The 22,868-nt window shown below is 39.0% G+C and overlaps 1 protein-coding gene across 1 annotated transcript in view; it reads right to left on the reverse strand.

Moving 5' to 3' along the window:
* Positions 1-22,868, reverse strand: part of LOC135210012 (arylsulfatase J-like) — a 70,886-nt gene continuing 48,018 nt past the window's right edge. The window contains 13 exon segments of the mRNA XM_064242776.1: positions 1-1,652; positions 2,836-3,002; positions 3,995-4,219; positions 5,212-5,348; positions 6,939-7,036; positions 8,298-8,481; positions 9,370-9,418; positions 9,420-9,609; positions 12,353-12,477; positions 13,407-13,510; positions 15,012-15,175; positions 15,536-16,505; positions 18,269-18,401. Of these exon segments, the coding sequence (XP_064098846.1) occupies positions 1,468-1,652; positions 2,836-3,002; positions 3,995-4,219; positions 5,212-5,348; positions 6,939-7,036; positions 8,298-8,481; positions 9,370-9,418; positions 9,420-9,609; positions 12,353-12,477; positions 13,407-13,510; positions 15,012-15,175; positions 15,536-16,130 (2,223 nt within the window). The 5' untranslated portion in view covers positions 16,131-16,505; positions 18,269-18,401 and the 3' untranslated portion in view covers positions 1-1,467.

Genomic DNA, 22,868 nt, shown 5'->3' on the forward strand with positions numbered 1-22,868 from the left:
GCATATGCATTCGGAATATACGGTTGGAATACATATACGTACATTGAAACTGGAATTAAATAACTTTCTTGTTTTTGTTTTACAACGGAAATACAGAAAAACTTGATAATTCAGTATACTAAAATTCTAAAAATTACGAATCATAACGATGTTTAGTTTTAACAGTTCTTTAAAGGAAACTCTCCAATCTGGCTTGTTAACACGACTGAGTAACAATACCATAGCAATACTATAGAGAAACAATTCAATCATAAAATGTGTGGGGCTACAAAAACATATTGGTTTAAGGCTTTAGAGTTTAGACTCATGTATATAGTATATATGTATGGATGTAAAGTGAATAAATATTCATCTACATAATTTGCGTAGTAAAAGTTACTTTCTCTAAATTTATAGCAGTTGTAATACTAATCCACATTAGCTTCAGTTAAATGCAAAAAACTATACCACTAGAGATAGCGTGGTATCAATAAACACTTCAGAGAGAGACAGTGTAATCCTGGCCTTAACTACTATTGCACTGGTCGATGTGGGCTTGCCTAGAGCAGTTACACACAGGTATGGCTGCATTTTATCCTTGTCATTTTTTTATGGCTCGTCATAACAGTTAGTTTTGAATACTGTAATGAATAAATAATCTTTAAATATGATTATGATATTTCTCGCTTGTCTTGTTGCAGTGTATAATTATTATGCATGCAAACATGACGACAGACCTATTTTGTTTCAGTTACCTGGAACCTGTCTCTTCGATACGGACTTTCTTTAATGATGACAGCTCAGTCTTGCAACAATCTTGCAGAGGAAATCGTTCCTAAATATGTTAAATATCTATCGTCACATAATACTTTCTTGGAAAGTCTATCACGCCACTCGGAAACTTCACTAATTTCTGTGATGTGTTTAATCAGTAGCGTAGAACTTTGAACTTAGTCTGCTCCAAACTGAACTTTAACTGGATATTCTATGTAATATTACTTCCATTTACGCACTGAAAAAGGAAGAATAGGTACACATAGAAAAAGGCTTTAGTGCGTTTAAAGCCACTGATCTGATTAACAATTAGATCACTGATCTTTGAGTGAATGATATCGTCTTGGTATTTCCAGCGGTCATCTTGAAACTCCTCAATTACCACAATTCTGGTACTGACCAAGACGACGTCATATACGGTTTAAATATGGTACTCCCATGACAAAGACAGATACAGATAGCCGGCATTATACACAAACAAAATGGCCCCCCCCAAAAAAAAAAAACTGCAAAAACTTCAAATTTTCACGATCTGAATGAACAATAGGAACTGCGAAGTTCAACAACAGATAGCCAGCCTAGTCATACACACACAAACACACGCAGGCACACACCAGTGACCCCAAAAAACTGCAGAAACCTGCAATTTTCGTAAAATGGGCGTTTTATGTCTCTAGGTTTTTTATATTTCTAGAAAATATTCCGCCAAGAGACCTAGATGATCGCTTGGCACCAGCCAGGCGAGAAGAACCCTCCATGGAGGCTAGGATGTCCCAGAGGATCCTCTCTGGGCAAGTGGGGCTGGCGGCTCTGGGAGGCGTACTTCTTCAGGAGGGATTTGAGAGTCGACGTCACGTTCGGGTTGAGATACGAGACGTCGGTCGTTTCTAACGGGTCATCTGCGAATAAATGAAGAGGAGAAAGCTGTTACTGAATGCAAGGGTAAATAAAAAAAAAAAGGAGGTATTTCCAGTTCAAAATTCGCGAATGGTTACGCAGATTGGCTAGACTCTCAGAGAAATAATAACAGACAAAATATCAAATTTTTTCTGGGCAAAATTACATCTATTAACCTAGCGAACTTATAGTAAAATTCTTTTGTACTGATAGATTTATACACATGAAAGAATACCAGTATATTCACTTTTTTATCTGTGCATGTTGTATATACTATGTAAAAAAGTTTGATCTATTCATAAGTAAAGCATATACTAATCATATCTTAAAGTGATCTTCCTTGAATAAATACAAGATGTACTAGCATACATATATATCTATATATATGAAAATATATTAATTCCGAGGTAGAGCGAATTAGATATTAAAGGACATTGTAGCTCGATATATGTATATGAATCACGGAAATGTGATATGACTTATATATATATATATTATATATATATATATATATATATAAATATATATATATATATATATATGTGTGTGTGTGTGTGTGTAACATGCGAGGAGTATCAAGCATACGTTTATGTCAAAGTGTTTAATAATCAGGAATAGTACTTCCTATTTTAAAATGTCAGTAAGACCTTCCAATTAATAATGAAAACGTCAAAAAGTAGATACAGAATTATAGCTATTTTTAACAAAGGTCAAAATGTTATTCATTCTTACCTAGGTATGTAATGCGTCATACTTAATTGTAACGTTGATAGATGTAATTAAAATTTATATTTATTACTGTAGCCTCTTCCTGTTAGAACGGATTCGGCCAGCCAGCGAATCCTTGTACGAGCAGAGAGAGAGAGAGAGAGAGAGAGAGAGAGAGAGAGAGAGAGAGACGCGTGCAATCAAATCTACATCAGTTGCTTCAGTTTCAAGGGAGGAGAGAGAGACAGAAAGAGATATACGAGCAATCTAATATACATGATGTCTCTACTTCAAAAGAAAGAGAGAGAGAAACAGAGAGAGAGATGCGTACCTATCAAATCTACATCAGTTGTGTCAGTTTCAAGAAGAGAGAGAGAGAGAGAGAGAGAGAGAGAGAGAGAGAGAGCCATCTCTACTTTTAAGGTGTTTTTTAGCAACCTGATTTTAAACTGCCCCTCGACCCTGAACTTCACTGACCTTTGAGGTTGTAGAGGGCGAGGTGCCTGTCCCTGATCCTCGAGTGCCAAGTGGAACAACACTTGCCTTCCTCGTCGATGCCCTGAGCTCCTGCAGAGACATCTGTCGGCGGTACCCAGCCATCGAACTTCCCGCCTTCGCCTATGATCAGTTTCCAGTTTCTCCTCCTGGAAGATGGACGATGGTTTTAGGGAGCAATTTCGGGGGGGAAAAACATGGCTATTTTTCGGTGCCATTTCAATTAGTCTCTTCAGAAGACGGGGTTATTGTTTATCCTTTAGAGAATTAGGATCTATTTTTATTCTCCAGTTTCCTGTTTTCATCAGGTCTCGTTCAGTCTGGGCTAGAGACCTACATTGGTTTGTACGTCCAATTATCCTAAGTACAAGTAAAAATTAGTATTTTTTCGTGACAGTAACGAACGTCACCTGACTGCATTCTTTCTAATGAACGCCATATTCTTTGGAAGTTTGGATTTTAAGGGAATGAGCCCCTGTGGGCTTGTTCCACATGAATAGGGTTCATCTTCTGTTTTTGTTTGTATGGTATTTTTACGTTGCTTGGAACCAGTGGTTACTCAGCAACGGGACCAACGGCTGTACGTGACTTCCGAACCACCTCGAGAGTGAACTTTTATCACCAGAAATACACATCTCTCACCCCTCAATGGAATGCCCGAGAATCGAACTCGCGGCTACCGAGGTGGCACGCCAATACCATACCAACCACGCCACTGAGGCGCTTGGTTCATCTTCTGGTTAATAATTATAATAAAATAATAATAATAATAATTAATAATAATAATAATAATAATAATAATAATAAAAAAAACTTCTTTCAGTTTTCTTCTGAAGATGGAGAAAGAACCCCATAAAATTAATTGAGAAATGGCCACAGATAGGGTCTAAAAGTACTCGACTGTTGAGTAAAATACTATGTAAATACATGTAAACAAGTTATACTCAGTAATGTTGTGGGTTTCATTTTCCAATAATAATGATAACAATAACCATTCTCCTTCCAAATCATGAATCGAAATATTTTCTCTTCTCACTCTGACATAGCTACAACTATACAGAACTTCACACCAAAATGAACCACTTAACAAAAGCAAAATCGTACCCCCCAGCATCTCACGAAGCAATTCGCACCACTTTACCTGATGGCTCCCCGAAGTGGCTTCTTGCGCACGTTGTAAACAAACGAGTTCCTCGGGGAGTCGGTGTTGGTCAGTATGGCGGGCCACACGTCTATTCCGTCTCTGTCTTCGCCCCACGAATAGGAATCCAGGAGTTCCCTTCGCCACCCCGGCCCGCGGGACAAGGATGCGCCATTCCTAGCAATGTGGAGGATGGATTCGTGCAAGTCTACAATGTGCATCATCCTGAAAAGAGGAGATACATCTGAAATGATACTCGGGTTGTGGGTTCGTATCCTGTTGCCGTACGTCAGAATTTACTTCATATTTCTTGCACATGGATCTAAGGCTTCGTTGTGACGAGCGTATCCAAAAACTGTGAAGAATTCAAGAAGCTAAGAGGGCATTGTGGGTATTACAATTACCGACCTATCTGGCAAAAAGTGACCAGTAGATTTCATATAAAAATAAGAACTAAAATAATCTGGTTTCTCCACCTGAAGAGGTAGCACGACGCTCCGAAACACTATGTGGATTTCTTAAATATATCTGTTCTTGAATTTGCTTAATTTTTTGCGAGTCTCGAAGTTTGATATAGACCTATTATCAATTTTCCTTTTTTACTGGAAGAAATTTAAAAGAAAATAGATAGTTCAAATTTAGAATTATGAATCAGTGAAGTTACTCAGGAATTGTTGACAAGAAATTCTTCTGTATTTATCACGATGCCATCTATAAAAGGAAAAATATCACAAAATCCAATCTACATTGTTACAACCCCACCTATTTCTTCAAAAATAAACGTCAAAGTTCCCGAGACTTTTCCCTGCTATTGTTTATAAACAATAACAAACTATAATAATAAAAATTTGTCTGTGTTTATCATGTTATTTTAAAAAAAGGAAAATAAAAGAATCATTTTTACATCGTTACAATGTCACCTATTTCTTCAGAATTAAACGTCAAAGTTATTAAGGCTTTTCGTTGCTATTGTTTTATAAATGGTAACAAACCATAATAATAAAAACTTGTCTGTGTTTATCATGTTAAAAAAAGGAAAATAAAAGAATCATTTTTGCAGTTACAATCTCACCCATTTCTTCAGAATTAAACGTCAAAGTTCCCCAAGTCTTTTCCCTGCTTTTGAGTTATAAATATTAAAAAATCATAAATCATCATCTGCCTCACTTGATTCGACTACGTCACTCTCCATACTGACACTCAGCATCCTTTCTTACCCATTATATTTAAAGCCAGACTTGGGGAGGAGAGGGGAGTGAATGAAGGCCACTCCTTTGGTACCTCCCTCGTATAGGCCTCCTTTGCTACCTCGAAGAGGGAAGTTGTTTCCACCTGCCTGGATGTTGCCACCGTTCTGGGTCAGAGGTAAAAAGAGGAAGAGGTTAATACAGACCTAGAAGGGCTTGTAGGCCTACCTATAAAACAGTTTTGTTTGGTCGAGTCCCTAGGAAATATTAAACTGTACCTATAGCAGTCCCCGGTTATCAGCAGACTCGGTTAATGGCGATCCGCTTTTATGACACTTGTCTAGCGCAATAAAATGGGCAATTTATGGTGCCATAACACGCCGAGTTTCGGTTATCGCCACCATAAGGCACTGATAATAGAGTTATATGGCGCCATAACATACCTAACAGAGGCCCCATTAACCGGTTATCGGTGCCATAAGCGCCACAAATCACCGAGTTTCAGTTGATGGCAGTTTTTGCTTATCAGCACCCCGCCAAGAATGAACCCCCCGCCGTTAACCGAGGACTGTCTATACAACAGAATGGTATATATAGAATTTAGGCCAAAGGCCGAGCGCTGGAATCTATGAGGTCATTCAGCACTGAAAGGGGAATTCAGAGTAAAAAGGTTTGAAAGGAGTAACAGGAGGAAAACCTCTTTCTTCCAGATGGAAGAAAGAGAATATGAACGGAGGAAGAGTAAAAGGAATGAAAGGGGCTGCAGCCTACAGTGCAATGTGTGAGGTGCACTGAAGGCATAACCCATCCTACGTAGTACCTGGGTATATAAAGCTGAATTCATCTCTTCTTATGATTTATCTTTGCGTCAACCTTCCTAATCGTTCCTATCAACATATTTGACGTCATTTCAATTTATTCTACCAGTTTTTGTTGCCAATTACCAAAAAAAGGGTTTTGTAATATTAATTATTTTAGTTTTAAAATATCTTAAGAATTTAGACCTACAAAAGAAACACCAGCTTTCGTGAAATATTTATCTTAATTTCAATATATCTAAGAATTTCGAACTACAACGGAGACGCTAGCTTTTGTGATATATTTATTTTAATTTAAATATATCTAAAAATTTCGACCTACAAAAGAGACGCTAGCATTCGTGATATATTTATTTTAATCTAAAATTATCTAGGAATTTCGTCAAACAAAAGAGACGCAAGCTTTCGTGATATAATATTCATTTTAAGTTTAAACATATTCAAGAATTTCAACCCGCAGCCTAAAAGGTTGAAAGGGACGCAAATTCCCGAGCTGTATACTATAGTGGATTCACATCGACCGTGCATCTGATGTCTAGGTCAGTCCCTGACGACACTCCCGATTGGCAGTTGATAAGCCTATGACAGGGCTGGAAATCTAAGTCTCAAGAGAGTTCACACAGGAAGGATGTATGTTCCACCTCTCCTGAGGGTTACGTCTTTCAAAAGTATCCCTCGGGAGAGGTGGAACATACATCCTGCCTGTGAACTATCGAGCGAGACAGAGTTTCCAGCCCTGTGATTGGCTTATGAACAGCCAATCAGGAGCGTCGTCATGGACTGGCCTAAATATCAGATAGAGTAATGTGGGTGTGGGAAACATAATGAGTTTATTTTCAAGAAGATTCTATGGTTAGTTTTTGAGATATGGCGTCCCGCTTTTTTCAGGGAAGGTTCGGCAATCTGTTACAGTTGGGGGAATTTGCGAACTGGACTCACATCAGTTGTGAAGATTATGACGGTATTCTGATAGAGGCCGGAAACCTTCAACTGTTCGACGACCCTTCCAACCACATCGTCTAGAGCATCCACCATTCCTGAAAATAAATAAATAAAAATAAGTAAAATCACCTTTTAATACTGGAAGCGTCTTCATTTTTAAAAGGCATTTTTAATTCCTATCGTTTCTTTACTTTTAAGGGGCGCCCTCTGGAGTACGACCTGATTATCTCACCTTCCTCCTCTCTTTCTTTCTTTTGAAAGTAGGAGACAAATGTTCGTCCAATCCAATCACTCATCTCTGGTGATCCATGTACGCTTAAATTACCAATCAAAATGATTGCCTCTCTTTGAGCACTGGGTTTTTTTAAGGCATATTGTCAAAAGTTGTATTTTTCCTATGTTTTTCAATAATTTTAAGAGTTCAAATATCATTCGTAAATTGGTAAACTAAAAAATCTTCAATATTACGAGCGTTGGCTATATTAGTTATTCCATAAAAGTCCTGATGTTCGTAGCTTTGGGATCTATTGAAACGTGTTCAAAGCGTAGAAGATTCCAAAGGCATCAAGCAAATTAAATTCGTTATAATGTGCGTCCCTGGCTTTTACAGGTACAATGAAAAGGAGCCACGTCATTGTAGTCCACGCTTTTGAAGTTCCTATTGGCGCTGGGGACAGAAAAACAGGTCTTGTTCAAAGCGCTGTATCTTAATTAGTTGTAAATCGAGAAAATAACCTTGAAACACAATTGCATTTTATCCTTCAATGAAAAAAATTAGAATGTGAAGCATAATGATATTATAAAATGCCGTATAAATTGCCACATGTTAAATTGAATATGTTAGCTAACCACACACTCTTGGGTCTTCATCCTCAGTCATCAGTAGCCAACGATTCGTTTCCCCAGGTCTTAACATAGGTGGCGAGTGGATATTTTAAGCAATTACTATGATAATATTCCTCATATCTGCTGCTGTTCAAGCCCTAAGATAATGGCAGTCTTGAAATTAAACACAGAGACTGTGGTCCTATACTATGAAATCCATGCACATTATATTAAACTTAAAATCAAAGGACTCTCAATACATAACCAACTTGAATTGGAATATAAGATTACGACAAAACCAAGCGCTGGGACATATGAAGTCATTCAGTTCGGACAATAATGTTGAAACAAATGTTGGCAGAGGGTGGAAAGTGAGACGGAAGAAAGAGAATATGAAAGGGGGTATAATAAAAGGAATGCAAGAGGGGTCACAGCGAGCGGTCGGCGGGACGCCGCTTCAAAGGACCTAAGTGATGTTTACAGCGCATACAGTGCACTGCGTGAGATACACTACAGGCACTACATAAATACCCAAAAAGGTCCTCCGGGCCAGGTTCTTCGTGGTCGCCGTGTGCCTTCGTCGGTATTTCAGGGGCACCTGGATGGGCCCGTGGACGGCTTGGGTGGCGAGCATCATGAAGAGGGGACTCTTGGCCACGCCGTCTTCTACAGCGTGGGCTCGGATCACGTCCTCGGCTCTGGCGGCGTAGAGATCCTGCAGGAGGAGAGAGGACTGAAGGAGAGACTGGTCTCTGCAGTGCATCACTGCCTACTCCCCTAGAACAGTTCTTGCACTTTTAATAATCTTAATCTGTTTATTCATTAATTTGTTCATTGATCTCATTTCTACTACCTTAAACAATGCTATTTGTAATTTTAATAATTCAAATACATTTTTAGCTGTTTAGTTATTATTTTCTCAATTTATCTTTCTTCTGATAACTGATCTCTTCTTTCTATATTTTCTATTGTCTTCTGTTATTTCTTTCAATTGACAACCATAATATTCTTTGGAAGATTGAATGTCAATTCAATGGCCTTTGTGGTGGGCTTGTCCCATAAGAAAAGGGTTCATATTCTGAGCAATGATAATAGTAATAATACAGGGTGTCCATAAAGTCCTAGTACCATTACAAGTATTTATTGTTCAGAAACCATATAACATAGTATAATGAAGTGTTTTTGTAAAATGAAGTGCTCTGAATGTAAACTTGAGGAAATGTAGAACATTCTACAAAAAACTGCATTACACTATGTTATATGGTTTCTGAGCTATAAATACTTGTAATGGTACTGGGACTTTATGGACACCCTGTACAACGAGAGCCACAAAAATGAATACTGTGGACTGCAATGAAAATTATAGCCCTGGAATCTCACAGCAAGTCTTAGGAAATAGTGGAAATATGTCTAAAATATAATAGTGTGCGGTGTTCTAGTTGCAAAGTTAAATTACTATATTCCTTAGAAAGTTAAGAAAATAAAGACAATTAAATACGCAGAATATCCCATCGAAAGGAGTCCTACACATTCCTTAGAAAGTTAACACAAAAATAAACAAACAAATACACAGACAAATTCCTTCGTCAGGAGGGTATCCTACGTTTGAATAGTATCCCGAGACGTTAGCGAGGGGCAGTTCGTTCAACCGGAAGTCCCTTCCCGCCATTGTCGTCCTGACTGCCATATCCGCGGAACCTCCTCCTTCCCTGACCCCTTTTCGACTCCTCCATCTTCTTGCGCTGGTCGTCCTTCAGGTTCTCAGAGGCCTGGTCCTGACTCTCCTCGTAGTCGTCGTACTCGAGGTCGTCGACCTCGTTGGTGTCCCACCAGAAGAGAGATCCTGCAGGAACAAGTGGTTTGTGAGATCCTAATGCTTTAGAGGAACAGGTGGTTTGTGGTGTCCTAATGTTTTGGGGAAATAATGGTTTAAGGTCTAATGTTTTGGAGAAATGATAGTTTATGGTGTCTTAATGTTTAGGAGAAATAATGGTTTATGGTGTCCTAATGTTTTGAGAAATAATGGTTTATGGTGTCCTAATGTTTTGGAGAAATGATGGTTTATGTTTTTCAGTGTTTTGGAGAAATGATGGTTTATGGTGTCCTAATGTTTTGGATAAATGATGGTTTATTGTTCCTAAATGGGTTTTGGAGAAATTAGTTTTCATGGGTCCCCTAGTGTTTTCTGGAGAAATGATAGTTTTATTAAGGTTAATGGTGGTCCTAAGGTTTTGGAGAAATGATGGTTTAATTGGGTCCTAATGATTTGGAGAATTAATATTCATGGTGTCCTAAATGTTTTGGAGAAATAATAGTTCATGGTGTCCTAATGTTTTGGAGAAACAATAGTTCATGGTGTCCTAATGTTTTGGAGAAATAATAGTTCATGGTGTCCTAATGTTTTGGAGAAATAATAGTTCATGGTGTCCTAATGTTTTGGAGAAATGATGGTTTATGGTTTTCCAGTGTTTTCGAGAAATGATGGTTTATGATGTCCTAATGTTTTGGAGATATAATAGTTCATGGTGTCCTAATGTTTTGGAGAAATAATGGTTCATGGTGTCCTAATGTTTTGGAGAAATAATGCTTCATGGTGTCCTAATGTTTTAAAGAAATAATGGTTTATGGTGACCTAATTGTTACGAACTGAGAGAGGTCCGCTCCAAGTTCGATATTATGATAAACAAATAGAATTCAACACCAACAGTGAAACTGGGGATACGAATATAGAAAGATGCACAAACACACAAAGGTTTATTTACAAGCTTACTAACAAAGATAAATGCAGAATGGTGTCTCCTATTTACAATAAAAAGGCAAAATCCTACAATGCGTGAACTGGGGAAACAGTGGGGTAATGAAAGTACTTGCTGGCCAATTTTGCGACTCGAAGCGATGGCTTCACAAAGGAGAACGGTGGAACTTTAGTCGTCTTCTTGACTCTGTACTGCGGAAAGCAATGCCTATTCTTGATACTCGAAGGGCAGGAACTCCTCGAAACCTCTTGTAGAACGTTTCTTCTCTCAAGGCTTGCTCAACGTCGAAATACCACGGTCGTCCACTCCTGACGACAATTTGACCAGAATTCGACCAAACTCTCGAGCGCCTTTTCCTCTCTGATCCTACGTCTGTTCCTTCTTCTCTTATCTCTCTCTGATGATCTCTGCTGCTGATGATATGATCTCTGCTGCTGGGCTCTCACTGATAATCTGATCTGTGACTCTTACTGATGATCTGCTCCCTCCTACTTCGTCAGTCATATTTATACAGCAACCTGGGGGCGTGGCCTACCAGCGAACGTCACAGACTCCCGAGAATACTGGAACTTCTTAGAAGAATCTTGACGAAGTATTGCTTCATATTTCCCTGCATTTTCTGCCGACGTGACTGCGCGTGTCTCGTTCCACAACACTCCTGCCGATTCTAGAACCATCATGAGAACAGGCGTCTCCAACACACGCGCGAAAGCCTCCGTGCTGCAGAACTTCTCGAAGAAGATGCGTTTTCATTTCCTTTAACTTATCTTTCGTCGCTATGAAGCGCTTGCCAAGACACTAATGTTCTGGAGAAATAATGGTTCATGGTGTCCTAACGTTTTGGAGAAATGATGGTTTATGGTGTTCCAATGCTTTGGAGAAATAAGTGGGTTGTGATGTTCTAAAGTCTGAAGGATATTAGCAGGAATTTGGGATTACAGCAACGGTCACTCAGAGGTCAATTTGACTTTGTTACCCCATTAAAACTGAATTGTTTTGCCTTTTAATCATGTCATTCTAGAGAAGAAACACTGACGATGGTTCTGATATCTTTCTTTCTCGAAATCTCCAGCTGAAAACCCTTATGGACACAGTAGGTCTTCAACTGAGAAACCTCACTCACAGAGTCAGCAGACTATAAACCCAAGAAGGTTTCAAAGGGAAAATCAGCCCAACAGAGAAGGACAACTTGAAGGAAAAGGTGATGAATAAATAAATATGCAGGAACAGAAAATAAGTCGATATAGCAAAGGGGCATATATAGATATCAACAAGGCGTGATCCGAACTCCAGCTTACTCTGAATGTATGCAAGGTTTTCCCCTCACGCATAAATTGTAAACATTATATTCCCATCTTTTAACGTAAATGACAACGTGCTAAAATCTACAGTCAAATAGAGCCTTGTTTCACCAACGAAAATTAAAATAAATAAGTTATAATCGATTATAAATATTTTTTATGCCGTTTAACATGCAGATTATTTCTTTCATTTTTATTCTAATAAATATATCATAGATATTCTATCCTAAAATTCCTGTATCGTTAACTCAACGCGAAACACCTTTTTCAGGCCTTTTTAGGTTTTTCCATAGAGCTTTTCCTACGCCCCCCTTTATATCAACAACAAAGTAGTTTGCAGGCTTACTCCCCGAGTAAGCGAAGACACTAAGGAAATCAGCGAGCACAGAAAGGTAAGTCACAGGAAAGGGTAATGAATATAGAGAAAAACGAGGGAACAGGAAATAAGCCGATATAGCAAAAGGTCTATAAGTATGAAAAAAAACGCCAAGAACAAATTCACTTCCGAAGGGCGCGTTCTATCACTCACCTTTTCTTCGGCCCATCTTCTTGTACTGAGTGTAGTAGGTTTGGCTACCCAAGTAGTAGCCGTAGAAGGAATCGAATCCTCGCCTGGTTGGGGTGTAATCCCAGCTGCAGTAACCCAAGTGCCATCTGAACGAATACCATTCAAAGGAGAAAGGAAGAAACAAAAGTTAAAGGATGCTTTCGGGATGGAAGTTGAACGTCGATGTTAGAAAAAAAAAATTAATTTATTATCTATTTCTATACAAAATGCTACATCGGTTCCATACAATTAATTCAAATCAAAATGGATATAAATTAAATAGTTTTCAGAATATAAGTGTAATTTTCATGTTAAAATAAAAGTAGATAAATTATCTATGCGAATATAATATGCGGCATCGGTTCCGTTCAATTAATCTCGATCTAAATATAAAAGAAAATTAAACAGATTTATTAGAATAACAGTTTGACTGTAATGTAAACAGGATGAAGTTAATTACGTATTCAAATATAATATGCTGCATTAGTTCCATTCACTTAATTTCGATCAAAGGGGAACAAAAATTAGAGAACTCTTTTAGAATGAGAATCTAATGGAAACAAAAATATGAAAGGAATCATCTAATCAAATATAATATGCTAAACCGATTTATTTCAAATACATTTCATCAATTTATCATCTGCCAATTGCTGAAATCAAATTCTTTGATGAATACAATTCACAAGGAGGTTTCCTTGAGAAATTGGACGGTCACTACAAAACTTACTTTATCGAGAGGTTATCCGACCTCCAGTTTACACGGGATGCATAAGTTGCAAACATTATATTCCTGATTTAACGTAATCTAAAACGTGCTAAAATCTACGGTCAAACGCGAAACACCTTTTTCAGACTATTTTTGGCTCTTCCAAGGACCTTTCCTACCCCTCAACAAGAAGAAGAACATCAACAACAACTACAAATTAGTTTGCAGGCTTACTCTCCGAGTAAGCGAAAGCAAAGCTCATAGTTATTTGTTTACCCTGATAAGTCACAAGGCTTACTTCAACTTAAGGAAGTACTGTATCACACTCACTTTCCAATGAGATGGGTGCTGTATCCCAAATCCTTGAGGCGTTCCGGTAGCAGGGTGATGGAAGTGTTGAGTCCTGTAGGACTGAGGGGCAAGGACTCGCCCGCCTGTCACGTGACGATGCAAAGGAATAAAGATATAAACAAAATAACATAAAATCTTCGATAGTTTTTAGCTGACAGTGTAAAGGTGATAAGTAGAATGATTTGGAGCGCAAGGAAATTTTATTCTGCATGTAAAAAATCACTGGTTAAGAATACCAAATCTTCTCTTGGAATGGAATGGAATATAAATTGGAATGGAATATAACATTTGGCCGAAGGCCACGCGTTGGGGCCTATGAGGTCATTCACTGCTGAAAATGAGATTGAAACGATTAAGAGAGGGTGGAATGTAAGATCGAAGAAAGAGAATATGAACGGAGGTACAGCAAAAGGAATAAAAGGGGTCGCAGCTAGGGGCCGAAGGGACGCTGCAGAGAACCTTCAGTAATGAATACAGTGCACCGCGTGAGGTGCAATAACGCCACTCATCCCCTACGGGAGAAAACTTTCCCTTCATTTTGTTACTAATTAAACATATCATTAAAAAATGACATTTAAAAAAATGCGCCATCAGTCATAACATACTCTTCATTACATGAAAACTGTTAATCACAGAAACTTTTCCGTTCAAATCAATAAAACTGATAAATCACGCGACTCGTCAGTCAAAACCAGCGGCAATTCTATCCACGTGTCAATCGTATCACGTGTTCTCGACCGAACGCATATTTCGAAAGTTATGTCGGTAAAAGAAGCAAGCAAAAACACAACGGCAAATATGAACACTCACTTTTCACTCTCGCGTTGCCGAACGAACTGAAAGCAGATTTAACTACGCAATTTATAAAAAAAAAGAAAGAAAAAAAAAGAAAAAAAAACAGCGACCAAATGTCATCGGTAGGTCAACATAAGGCAAGGCATCTTTAATATACGTTGTCATATATAGAAGGTGAGAGCAAGAGCCGGTATTTTAAGAATAATCATTCTAATATGCGTTCCTTTTCTTAGAAAGGAATGGAATGGGATATAAAATTCAGGCCAAGTGCTGGGACCTACCAGGTCATTCAGAACTGAAGGAAAAATTGAATTTAAACAAAGGCTGAACGGTGTAACAGGACGAAAAGCGTTTGCAGTTGCACTATGAAACAATAGTTATGCAAGGATTGAGGAAAGTAATATTGAAGAAAGAGAATAAGAACGGAGAGACAGTAAAAGGAATGCAAGGGGGTTGCAGCTAGCGGCCTGAGGTATGCCGCAGAGAGCCCCAAGTAATCCTACAGTGAATCTTGTGAGGTTTGTTTGTATGGTGTTTTTACGTTGCTTGGAACCAGTGGCTATTCAGGAACGGGGCCGAACCACGTCGAGAGTGAACTTCTGTTACCAGAAAGATACATCTCTAACTCCTCAGTGGAATGCCCGAGAATCGAACTCGTGGCCACCGAGGTGGCAGGCCAAGTCATACCGATCACGCCACTGAGGCGCTGCATCATGTGAGGTGCCTTACCAACACTACTGCAATACGGGGTCCCTTAGAAGGGCATCCGTATCCCTTCGAAAAACTGACCTGCTTTCCATATCTGAAGGGATATACCCCCGTCAGGAGAGCCGCCCTGGACGGGGTGCAGAGGGGCAGGACGTAGTGGTTCTCCAGGATGATGCCCTGGCGGGCCAACTTCCGGATGTTGGGCGCCCTCACGTCTGGGTTGTGCCAGGGCACGTCGTTGTAACCTGTCATCAATAAATCATCTTTTAATAGTGAATTAGTGTTAGGAGAAATTGCTCTCTCTCTCTCTCTCTCTCTCTCTCTCTCTCTCTCTATATATATATATATATATATATATTATATATTGATGAGAGAGAGAGAGAGAGAGAGAGAGTTTTGAGATTTATATATATGATATATATATATATATATATATATAATATATATATATATATATTAAATATGTATGTATGAATGTATGTATGTATGTATGTATATATATATATATATAAGTAAGAGAGAGAGAGAGAGAGAGAGAGAGAGAGAGAGAGAGAGAGAGAAAGAGAATGTTTTCATACAAAAATATCATTGAAATAGAAACTCACCCAAATCATCCGCCACGATGAGGATAATATTAGGCCTATCATCAGCAGGAGGAGGAGGAGGAGGAGGTGGAGGAGGCCTTAGGTACCTCCCCCCGGGGACGGGGGACACGTGCCCCCGAGACTTCTTCTCCCTTCGGAAGAACTCCAGGTGCTTCTCCGCCTGCGTCGCCTTCGTCTTCGCCTCCCGGAGTCTATCCATCCTGCGGGCGTCGGCTGCCTCATTCATGTACTTCTTCCTCTTCTGCTTCTGCGTCTCCTTCTTCTTCTTTTTATTCCTCTTCTTCCTCCTCTGCTTCATGTCCTTCTTCATCTTCTGGTGGTTCCCGTGCTTCTTCAGCTGAAGCCTGCGCTTCATTCGCTTGATGTCGAAGACGTCGTGCTGCTGGGGGCGCTCGACGTCGAAGAAGGGGGCTCTGGAAATTGTGTCCCCTGGGTCGTTTTCATTCCTGACCTCTTCCTCCTCTTTTCCGAGGTCGTCCTCTCCGTCGAGGTCGTACTGGTGGGATTTGCCTAAGTCGAAGAAGGGGTCCTTGAGAAATTGCTCCTCGAAGACCTCGTCTTCATCTTCTTCTTCGTCGTCGTCCTCACTATCCATTTCACCATCATCGACGTCTTGCTGAGAGCCATCAGGATCGAAGTAAGGGTCTTCGAGGAACCCTCTCTGGAGACCTATCTCACTATCTTCACCTTCTTCTTCTTCTTCTTCATCCTCTTCCTCTTGAGAAGAATAGTCCAAATCGAAGAAGGGATCCTCCAGGAACAGCTTCTCGAAGACGTCATCACCATCTTCTTGTCCTTCTTCAGTCGACGACGTCTGCGCCGGGGAACTCAAGACCTCAGAGGGAGCCTCTTTGCTAAGACCCCAGAGACTCTCCCATTTGGTCTTAGCTGTCAGGGCGAATCTGTCAATTATGTTGGGCGTGGTTGGAGATGGAGCTTCGCTTCTCCTTCCCCTCGCTTGAGTGGTAACCTGGCATGTACGAGATAAGCATGAGATAAGCATTCATCTAAATGTATTGCTACTCCCTTACTTTATGCAAATGGAAGTTTATTCATCCCTACCTCTGTAGTTACATAATCCAATCTTGTATGTGTGAACTTGCCTCCTAGTTTAGTAGATTGTTGAGCTGAATAAGCATCTAATATCTCTATCATGACTGTATCTGGTGAAAGTGACCAGCAAATACTGACTGTAGTATATTCAGCAATATAGACTGGTGTTGTGTAATGTCCGTAGACTTTATTGCGCTCTCTCTCTCTCTCTCTCTCTCTCTCTCTCTCTCTCTCTCTCTCTAATATGGCTACATGCTTATATGTTACGCATTTACTTAACTATCAATGGTGTTTCAGAGTGACAGGTAAACTCAGACCAGGATGACTGATACAAAAACAAGGTAGATCGTCAAATAATGATAATGATAATAATAATAATATGTATTATATATTTAAAGATAAATCTGTACAGAGAGCTTTCGAGAATCTGTTCCACCCCCTTTTTCAACTGAAAATGGAAATCATGCAGATTCCCGAAAGCTCTCTAAGTAGATTTATTTGTGATTATATGAGTACATACATAATTGTGGATTTGTTTCCCTGTTCCAAGACTCATGCTACTATGAGTATTTCTAATAATAATAATTAATAATATAATAATAATAATAATAATAATAATAATAATAAACTAGAGGCTGAAGTAGCTCCAGGACTCATGCGGAAGAGTGTGCTCCTAGAAACTGCTCACATGGAAAGAAAAGTGATGGTCTCCTAAGGAGGCAAGATGCAACCCGCAGTCCCACACTATAAATACCTCCCAGTCGAATTGGAGGACTGTGATAGACCAAAAAAAATAAATAAATAAATAAATATAAATAATAATAATAATAATAATAATAATAATATAATAATAATAATAATAATAATAATAATAATAATAATAATAATAATAACCTAAATCTGCATGGTATCTTTCCCCAATATTTGGAGTAAGTTTTACATTCGTAATTACTTCTGTGGACATTATTCAACTCCCACGATTACTGCAAGATCTTTAACATTTACTGGATTGTATCATCCGTAAATTCACTCTAGAAAATTGCATGTTTTCTTCCATACTACACGAATCACTTTTCTTCAAAGTTTCACAAAAACTAATGGTAGAATTCTACTGCACATAAGAAGTTCAGTCTTATATGATCAAGTAGCTGAGACTAGCATGGGTGCGAAAACTAATAAACATTGATAAACACCAAGTAATTGAGATGAAGCCGAGTACATGGCATGTTTTACTGTAGTTCTTTTAGAAGGATTATAATACAAGATGGTGATCCTGGGATATTAAAGATGTCAACCGTGTCTGCATGGTTACTGACGCATGTGGCCAACAGAATGAAAGAAATTATATAACTTGTGGTCTATTCCAGGAAAAAAATTCTCTTCTGAATAAGTACACAGATACTAGTCAAAAGTGTCTATAAGCACGCTGGGAAAAAGGAAGTAATCATTCAAAATCGTACGTACCCAGCACAATGAGAAGAAAAATCGCTATCTTTTATATAGCCAAATGCCGAGAAAAACAACATCAAAAACACTCCTGAATAAGTACAGAGATACTATTCAAAAGATCCCAAGCTCTCTGGCAAAAAGAAATGCAAGATTTACCGCAAATAAATAAATATTTGCGCTAAAGATCTGTCCACACTCATTCACTTTTTAGCCAACATACTTTCAACTTACCTTCTGGGAAGGGACTTCAGAGCTGTGTACTATCAACAAGCACAGGCTCAGAGCAGCAGCCAGAGTGCAGAATCCCGTGGGTAAAGGGTAGACGGCCCATTTCAACAGGATTTATAACTCCTTGTCCATAGTCCTGTGGATATAATAAAAGAGGGGTTGCTTTAGGTGGCTTGAAGGGATATAAAAATGGAAGGAAGAGGAGTTGGATATACTGGAAGACCCCTACCTTACCGATATCAGCTCTGTGGATATATCACAACATAAAGGGAAGTATATTCAAGGATTACCTGTGTCAATGACGAGTATATAGAGAGAATGATTTGATAAAAATATGAATGGTTTCCGTTTTTGACGAGATGGTTGTACACTGCTCTTGCTATACATGATAGAACATAAAAAAAATGCAGAAAGCAGTTTTATACACTGATCATGTCCTTGATCTCAGATGAAAATGCAAAATGCTTGCTAGAGACCCCGGCAGCACAAACACATAAAAAAATATTACGTTAATATTTACTCTACTGATGGTTATTTCTTTACAGAGAGAGAGAGAGAGAGAGAGAGAGAGAGAGAGAGAGAGAGAGAGAGAGCTTTTACGGAGGAGAAAAGGCTTGTGGTTTCTCATATAACCCATGACACGTTTGTATGAACCCTTACTTTTACTCTGCAGCTAACTTGACGTTCATTAAAAATCAAGTAGATTTCACAGATATCGAACAGACAGCCACGCCCCCTCTGTGCAAAGAGATGTTAACTCCTTTATCAAGTACAGACATGGGTGGAAGTATTCCCCACACATAGGACGTTTACGATCGCAGAAATTACCTCTTGAGTCTACCGCTAGGGGGCCCATGGAACACAATTCGAGACGAACCAAGTTCAAATCCATTGTCACAGTGGTAACCTCCTCCATGAGTGTAAATTATTCCCATTTACTCGATTGGCGTGGCTGCTGGTGCGTAAGTGTACACACTCACTCGCACATACACACACGCGTGCGCGCACACGTGTACGTATTCTCAGAGTACATTGACTGGTGAATAGTACTCTAAATGGACTTCAACATCACTCTTTTCTCTACTCAATTCGTATCGTTTGAACCTACGATTCACCTGATTAGGGTATCGAAGCACATACATACGCACACCCTAGTTTTGAATGTTTTTTTTTTTTTTGACAATTTATTCACTTGAGCAAGTTATTTCATATTGCTTTTGTTATCATGAAACAAGTTCCATTCATAAGTAACAAGCTTAAACTTTTATCTATAATAATTCAGGCATTAGGTATATTTCGTTGTACTACATTCTGCTCATTTTGCAGATGAAATGAAACACGGTGAATATTGTCCTGTGGCCATTACATTACATTGGAAAGCGTATAAAAACCTTGCACTAAAAGCTGAAGACAAACTGCATTTCCAGATTAAGTACAAATTTGCATTTCAGGGAGTCTACACAATGTGTCAATTCTCTACATAACCGGTGAAAACGCAAAAACAAATAAGGATCACATTTAACAATTGTTACAGAAAAGCACTCGCATGTAAAAGTATATCTTAGTTTAACCAGACCACTCAGCTGATTAACAGCTCTCCTAGTGCTGGCCCGAAGGATTAGATATTTTGACGTGGCTAGGAAACCAATTGGTTACCTAGCAACGGGACCTACAGTTTATTGTGGTATGCGAACCACACTATATCGAGAAATGAAATACTAATCACCAGAAACAAATTCCTCTGACTCCACGTTGGCAGAGCGGGGATTCGAACTCGAGACCACCGAATCGGTACGCGAGCGCGTTAACCACTCGTCCAACGAGGAACTACTTGCATGAACCCACTGGCAACTAATATCTGCTGTTCTTTAGACCTTCTGGAAATAGCACAACCACTAGCAAGCCGTATGTACGATTATTTAATTGGATCTGGAATGTTAAACTTAGGCCAGAGTCCAAACACTGGGACCTATGAAGTCATTCAGCGCTGAAAGGGAAGCCGAGAGTTGGAAATAACTGGTAGGAGAGGGTTGAAGAAAGTATAATGGAAGAAAGAGAATAAGAACAAAGATACAGTAAAAGGAATGAAATAGGTAGCAGCTAGGGGCCGAAGGGACGCTGCAAAGAACCTTGAGTAATGCCTAAAGTGCACCGCATGAGGTGCACTGACCGTGCTAACCCCTCCCCACTTCTACGGGGAATATAACTTTTAGAAATAGCACTTTTCTTAATGTGCTCTGCAAAAGGTATCACGACCATTGGTTACCTAAAAGACAAGATAGATATCCCATCGATTACCATTTTTGACAAGACTAACAACCATATTTAAGCATAGCTGTTTTTTTGTTTGTTTGTTTATATGGTGTTTTTACGTTGCATGGAACCAGTGGTTATTCAGCAGCGGGACCAACGGCTTTACGTGACTTCCGAACCACGTCGAGAGTGAACTTCTATCACTAGAAATACACATGTCTCACACCTCAATGGAATGTCTGAGAATCGAACTCGCGGCCACCGAGGTGGTACGCCAACACCATACCGACCACGCCTCTGAGGCGCTCTTTAGAATCAAGATAAAAAAAAACCAACATTGTGGTTATGCTTAGTTGGTGTCAGATATCCCAAAAACGGAATTCCAATCATTTTAACACTAGAAGAGAGATCCGAGTCGCTGGTCCACAAGGACGGTTATAAATGTACTGAAAGGGATGTGGTTTATTTTATATTTCTTTTTTTATTTCTGTTTAATTTCTCTTCTGAACTTCTGGAATTCGATGATATTTGTGTATTGTTGTTTTGTGATGTTTCAGCATTTATTAGGTATATATATATATGTATATATATATATGTATATATATATGTAAGTGTTTACATAATAAAAATATGGAATGTTAGTCCATATATATAAAAGATTGCTTGCAGGAATGTGATCAGACTAGAGACGCTAAAGATGACGTATACAATAAGTATGTAGGCTAAGTTGACATGCCCTCATCTGTGGTCATTCATTTGTTTTGAAACAGTCCAAGCTTCCTGCTTGAGACAAACACCGTGACCTATAGCTCAAGCGGCCTACGTGGTCTGTAGCGTGTCTCATTTGATTGTGTGTTCGTATGTAACTATGTCATCTGATAGTATGTTCATATGTTCGAACTACTGTCTGTTCCTTCATAACTTGTAACAGAGATGGTAGACTAAGAGAACAGAGTTAGCTATCGTCATTAGAAGACCTGTACCTCTTTACCTAAACTTTATCATGTAGAGGAATAGGATTAGCCATCATCATTGGCAGAAGCGATCAAGCTATCGTTATTAGAAGACTTGTACAATCATACCTGATCTTCACCATGTAAAACTTCAGAAGAATATATAATTTTTTATACTTAGTGTTTTCTACAAGAACCTCCTCACCGAACCAACATGAGTTTAACACATCGTCGTAATAACCAACAAGATAATACCGACTTCGTAAGTGATCTACAAACCCCCAGACCATTCCATTGAAGATGGAAGTGCAATACCAACCGACTTAGCGTAAGATTATCGCAAGTCTAACATTACCTCATAGGGCGCCTTATCATACAAGGCACAAGCCCTAATATTGGTGGCCAGCGTACCAGACGAACTCTACAACGTCCTACGAAGAAAAACCAGAATAATAAATCATGTATCATAAGAAGTCAACGACGACGGAAGCAGCAGATTCTTCAAGCAACTAGTATCATCGTTAGTGAGCGACTTCAGAAAACAATAAGAACTCTTCAACGACGACGAAAGCAACAGATTCTTCAACCAACTTAGTATCATCGTTTAGTGAATAACTTCAAGAAATAAAACCGACGTGTCCTTTTCCTACGGCAACGGAAGCTTCGTCTCTCATTAGAATCATTCAAGAAAACATCGTTAGTGAGCGTTTCCGGCACTGCAAGAAACAAACCGAACGCGTCTGCAGCATCGGATTTTCAAGGGCTCGAATCATCCCAACAACGCGCACGGGGGAAACTCAAGCCAAAAAACCAGGTCATCCGCTAAATAGAGAAGGAGGACCAAGGCCGTGTGTCGTTATCGGAACACCGTGACTTCCCACAAAAGCAAGCTAAGTACAATTTTTTATTCATTTGGTGTAACTTTGAGTGTTTCCTTTGCAGGTCGAATTTCGTTATTCCTGTGGCTGAAGTTACGAGACATTCTTAATCTTATTTTTTTACAGAAATTATCTACATCATTGAGATTTCGCTACTGCGAGTTTTTATCTTTGAGTGTCTGTTTCCAGAAGTTCTACTGAAATATCATAATCATATACTATGTAATTTTATCATTCTGGGTGATTATTAATCCCTTACGTAACAAATCATATTTAAACAGTGAATATGCGTTTACGCAGTGGTGAGTCTGTATTTATACAGATGCATGGATTAGGGTCGTTTTTTTAAAGCACCGTAGTAAATTTTAAAAAGAAACACACAAAAAACAAGTGGAACACCCGTACAAATCTATATAAATTAGAGGTAACACTATTTCGGGTCATGACAATAAATGCTCCTTTGCAAGTCCCGATCGCAATTTTAGCCTTGAGTTTTTTGAGTTATATAAAATATCGAAC

Source organism: Macrobrachium nipponense, chromosome 39, assembly GCF_015104395.2.
Source record: "Macrobrachium nipponense isolate FS-2020 chromosome 39, ASM1510439v2, whole genome shotgun sequence".
NCBI classification, from domain to species: domain Eukaryota; kingdom Metazoa; phylum Arthropoda; class Malacostraca; order Decapoda; family Palaemonidae; genus Macrobrachium; species Macrobrachium nipponense.